This window comes from Papaver somniferum, unplaced genomic scaffold (genome assembly GCF_003573695.1).
Source record: "Papaver somniferum cultivar HN1 unplaced genomic scaffold, ASM357369v1 unplaced-scaffold_12393, whole genome shotgun sequence".
Taxonomy (NCBI): domain Eukaryota; kingdom Viridiplantae; phylum Streptophyta; class Magnoliopsida; order Ranunculales; family Papaveraceae; genus Papaver; species Papaver somniferum.
Window position 1 is genome coordinate 1 of NW_020621485.1, and position 1,953 is coordinate 1,953.

A 1,953-nucleotide genomic window follows, 5' to 3' on the forward strand; every position below is an offset into this window, starting at 1 on the left:
TTTGTCCCTCACACCCTCATCAAAATATGCCCCCATCAAATATTTTTCCATATGGAAGGGACCGAAGGTTTCTATAATATGGATGAGAAGCTTCAATTCCATGAGAACGTCAGAATCCAATCAGCCATAAAACAGTACTCATGGCCATGGATCTTCAGAAAAGAAAAGGTGATGCAATTAGATTTTTTATCAATGCAGGCCAACTGAAAAATTATCTTATTATTTGTAAGTAATTTGTGACATTGTTCTTCAATTTGTCTTTGCTGCATTATTTGCCTTCACAATATCTTTTTTCATCATAATTTGTCAGTGCTGAGATCTCAGTTTTTTCACTATTATTAGCAGAAGGAAACAAAAAAAGAAATTTAGCTGTGACTGTGAAAAGATTCTTAATGATCCATTAACAAGAAGAGATAAAGCCACAATGATATTTTAGCAAATTGTAAACATGTCTAAGTGGGTTCAATTACATGGATGTGAGTTGGGAGTTGCAAATTCTACACCAAGTAATTAAAATTGCACCAGAGCTAAAAAAAATTGAAATCAGACTGTTTCTTTTTTCTTTTTTTTTTTTGGAGAAGATAAAATTCATTCACTAGAGAGTGCTGAGCTAGCACTAAAAGAAATAACACACAGCTATTCAAACTGGACAACACAAAACGAATAAAGGGGAGTGTAAAACATGGAACAAAAAAACATTTCGCCTACTACATGTTTGAAGCTAGTTACTACTTAAAAACCTCCCAACCGTGCATGAAATTCACAAACTTAAAATGCTTAAAGGATTCATGAACTCTCGCCCAACTGAATAAGGAAGCCTTCACTTTAATAATAACCCTTTCTACTGTTTTTTCCTTGATGCGGAAAACTCTATCGTTCCTTTCCTCCCAGATTTGCTATAATATGGATCGCCATGCATGGTGTACACTTAGATCTTTTTGTAACTTCACAAAGTTGCACCACGCTTTCGCTTGGTGTCCCCCATTGGTCTTTTTTCAGCTTTTGCGAATTTGCCCGAATTGAGTGAAATCAGACTTCCAACACAAGTGGTTGCAGACAAATATTTGGGCATGCAGGGGATATCCAAAATCTTAGGTCTTCCATATTTTAGGTCATATGAGACTAAAACATCCTTGGACAATTCACCTTCTAACCTTCCATAGCCGTACAATAGAATCTCACGATTCTTATTGACATAATGCATGGGCACTAATGAATAAATATTTGTTTCATCTTTTGAAATGCTGAAGATTTTAGTCCAAGAATCTTTAACTCCATAATCTTTGATCAACCACGGATCGATCTTGCTATTCGATCTATCATTAACTGATAGGTAAAGGTCCTCTCCCAAGACACCCACTTCCATATCAAGCCAGTTCAGCTCATCATCAAGATAACAACTGTCCGGTATATGGATCTCTTTGGTTCGCACTTCAACTATATCGAATGAAACTATGACTTCTGTTTCTTTAGTCCAATGAATAATTCGCCCATTTAAAGGCTTCTCACAAATAGCCGTAGAATAATTGGTGTCGTAAGGTATATTTCCGATGCTTTCCCATGATTCTGACCCTAATCTACAAACCCAAACTTCAGAAGAAGAAGTATCATATCGATCATTGTCATTTCCCACTGTTTTGAATAACTTGTATTCATCAATTTTCCAGTCATAATAAACCCCATATTCAGAAAAGGGGTTACTCTTATTGGATTTGACGGCGTTGATATTCCCTTGTATTCTCTAGTTGATGGATATCACTGGTAGTTAATTCAGGATTCTTTGCAGATATATTGTGGCTCAAATTAGGATTATTCTTCTTTGCATGTAATTGTATATATTACTTAGAATAGTTAGCCAAATAGGATATACCATTAGTTCTATATTTTGTTGCCTGTTATAGGCTGTACAATGATCTTATTTATAGAGAATGAAATGAATAGAGAAGGCATTCA

The 1,953-nt window shown here is 35.3% G+C and overlaps 1 protein-coding gene across 1 annotated transcript; it reads right to left on the minus strand.

The window, feature by feature from the left end:
- Positions 1–946: 946 nt before the first annotated feature.
- On the minus strand, positions 947–1,741 carry LOC113331110 (F-box protein CPR1-like; the record flags this gene model as incomplete). The annotated part of the gene is made up of 1 exon (XM_026577870.1): positions 947–1,741. A coding segment is annotated over one exon (795 nt), but the record flags the coding sequence as incomplete, so codon positions are not given.
- Between the last annotated feature and the right edge of the window lie 212 nt (positions 1,742–1,953).